The sequence below is a fragment of the Drosophila novamexicana genome, unplaced genomic scaffold (genome assembly GCF_003285875.2).
Source record: "Drosophila novamexicana strain 15010-1031.04,08,12 unplaced genomic scaffold, DnovRS2.1 tig00000870-arrow-arrow-pilon, whole genome shotgun sequence".
NCBI classification, from domain to species: Eukaryota; Metazoa; Arthropoda; class Insecta; order Diptera; family Drosophilidae; genus Drosophila; species Drosophila novamexicana.
The window spans coordinates 1,453,444-1,456,396 of record NW_020824830.1 but is presented as its reverse complement, the minus strand read 5'-3'; the positions used below and the strand labels follow the sequence as shown (position 1 = coordinate 1,456,396).

Sequence of the window (2,953 nt, the reverse complement as noted above, 5' to 3'; positions counted from 1 at the left end):
AAATCATTGGGCAGGCTTTTACTTAGGAATATTTTATATTTATATTAAAAATACAATTTATGAGTTTTTTCTTCTCATTATATCGTGAAGAAAATATGCGACAAATGTTTAAGAAGCTTATTTTAAACAAAGAAAATAGAACAATTGCCGGTGTATGTATGTATATGTGTGCGTGTTTTTATGTTGCGTATTTCTGCACGTGTAAAAAGTTACGAGCGCATTGACTGAAACACATATACACAAGGACCTTGATGGCGCCTAAACGGTAGAAAAACTATAGCATATACAAACAGAACAGTGCCATGATGTTTCTGGACGCAACGGAAATACACTGTAGCGGGTCACGGGGAGTGGTCAGGGCTGGCTGTATGAAAAGTTTTCAGACGAGCAGCCAAAAACTTTTGGTGGTCCGTCCTGCAGCGTAGGCAGATAAGATGCGCGTGCCAAGTTTTATTGATGGGCAGCCAAAAGCTTAGAAGCTGTGGAAGGAGATCAACATAGTACATAACCTGATCCAGTGCCAGTGTCAACTGTCGACAACTGTCAATTGTTAATTAAATTTGTACGCCATGGGACGGTCAGCTAGCCGGGCAGCAGCTGTTCTTAAGCACACTTGATTTGTATTGTTCAGTCTACTCGCTGTTCTGTGGTCTTTTGGTCCTGTCACATGTACCAAAATAAAATGTACGGGAGTTAGTCGTGTGGTCGGCCTGTGTTAATATTGCAATTGAGTTGACATTTTTATTGCTCGTAACTAATAACTTAATTGACATGTTTGATTGCATGTATGTGATTTATGTGCTTGTCTGTGTGTTTGTGGGTTGATGTAATTTGCGCAATTGCTCATTTAAATGCCACAATTAAATGCCTGTGCAAACAAATAATAACATTAGCATAATTTCTCTCCATCTTCCTTGCTCTAGTTTTCCAATTCATTTAATCCTGTGTGATGCCCAGAATGTTGAGTATATCTATAAAGATGTTAATGACATCCAAGTAGAGATTTAGTGAAGCGAAAATGTATTCTTCGGGGCTTATTGCATATTTGTGCCCACCACCCATCATCAGCTGTGTATCGTAGATCAGATATATGGAGAAAAGTACTGCGCCCAGGGAAGAATAGATGAGTGTTATAATTTTTCCATGCATAAAGATTGCCACAATGCCAAAGATCAACAGGGCCATCAGACAGGCAATGAGTATGCCGCCCATCATAGTAAAATCGTATTTCGTCTGCAGGGCAAATAGCGTCAGGGCCAAGCAAATGGCAGCCGTTATGCCTATGGCCAGGAGCACCTCTTTGGCAGCAAAGCGACTGGCCGAAACGCCGAGCAGAAACGATTCGGCCACTGTGAACAGTCCCAGGAATATGAAATTGGTTGGCGTCTCTCGGCGCACATTCTCGCAGCAGATCATGAATATCATGGTAACCAGCATGACAGCCACGGCCAACCAGAAGAGCCACGGATTGAGAGCCGCAAAGTTCTTGGCGTCCTGGCTGAACACGAACAAGGCAACAGCACCGAATGTTACCACCAGCTGTCCCATCAATATCAAGTAAACCTTGCGTATAAATCCACGGCGGATGGTTTGGTTGTCAAATGAAAAGTTCTTCGGCTGCCCCTCAGAATCGGCATATGCCCCATAACCAATAGCAATATTCGCTTCGTATCCACTGCGATAGGCAGCATATTGGTATTGCTGGCCGGGTTCCTTCGCTTCCATTCTCGTTGTGCAGAGATTGTGTGCACAGGTTTACAAATACTCAAAATGGTCTGGTAGAAATCTAGACTAATCGAGTTAGTTGTGTTATGAAGTGGGATAACTTTACCGTCGACTACTTGTATTTTCCAAAAAAGAATTCACAAACTTGTAGAAATAGCTTTTTACTAAAGAAAAGTACTAAATATTAACTAGCAAAGAATGTATAGGTGTAAAAATTGGTTGACATATAAAATCTGAAGGGAGAAAGATATATCTATGATTTAATATAGTTTCTTTTTAGAATATATTTTGGATCAGTTTTAACATTTGTTTCTGTGCAAGCTATTCCCCCAGTAGCCATAACAAGAGTATTTCGTCATCGACTTGCCGAATATGGTTCTTTCTTGGTTTTCTCTAAAATCCATAAATATTTATGATTGTCGTCGGTTCCATCAACATATCCTTCAGAATTCGAGAGCTAATTATAACGAACTTATGTTTGAGAGCTGGCGTAGGCTTTTTCCAAGTCTAGCACACTCCACTAGGATAAAGCTTAAATTATTTCAACTGCGCCCACTCTCACCCTGCAATAGAAAACAATATAATTATATATCATAAAGACTTTTATTTTTCTATAGTGTCAGAGTCATTTACCCCATAGGGAAGCTATAGTTTTATTCGCCTGTTCTTAGTTGTAATTTTTCTTTAGATTATTGCGTGACGATTGTATTCGACTTTTTTTGAATACAATCGCTTTTAAACCGATGTCGGAAATTGTACTTACGTTTTTTTTATAAGCCGAACCTTAAGCCAAACTAGTCACACAAAACACAGCTGGACCTGACAAAAATAGTTTGGTTTATGCTAAAATATTTTGTGGCAGTCCAAGGCATGAATAGAATGTGCTCCTTCCATTGAATTTATCTAATCATAATTGCTAATTGCCAGTTTTCGTGGAGATCAAATTTAGTTTATGAAAATATATTCCTCTTGCAATAATTTTTGTTAAACCTAATTGTTTTATTACAATTTTGAATTAATATGGCACGCCGTGGAGTTGGTAAAACAGGCTGACAAACGGAACCTAAAGGCAGGTCGAAACGAATCGTCAACAATTCGCATTTGGGTTTTCTGGACTGTACATAACAAATCTGCTTAAAGATTTGTATCTAATTTGGTTTATATTGGTAAATGGAATGGGGAGTATTACAAACGTGCCCAACGCTGCGTTAACTTGGCTTGTTGCGTA

The 2,953-nt window shown here is 39.1% G+C and overlaps 1 protein-coding gene across 1 annotated transcript; it reads right to left on the bottom strand.

Moving 5' to 3' along the window:
• Positions 1-715: 715 nt before the first annotated feature.
• Positions 716-1,904, bottom strand: LOC115764659 (protein lifeguard 1). The gene has a single exon (XM_030707845.1). The coding sequence runs from the start codon at positions 1,723-1,725 to the stop codon at positions 937-939; it is 789 nt and encodes a 262-aa protein (XP_030563705.1). The 5' UTR covers positions 1,726-1,904; the 3' UTR covers positions 716-936.
• Between the last annotated feature and the right edge of the window lie 1,049 nt (positions 1,905-2,953).

Excerpts from the sequence above, each read along its gene's own strand:
- LOC115764659 (XM_030707845.1), bottom strand. The coding sequence starts at position 1,725 with ATGGAAGCGAAGGAACCCGGCCAGCAATACCAATATGCTGCCTATCGC.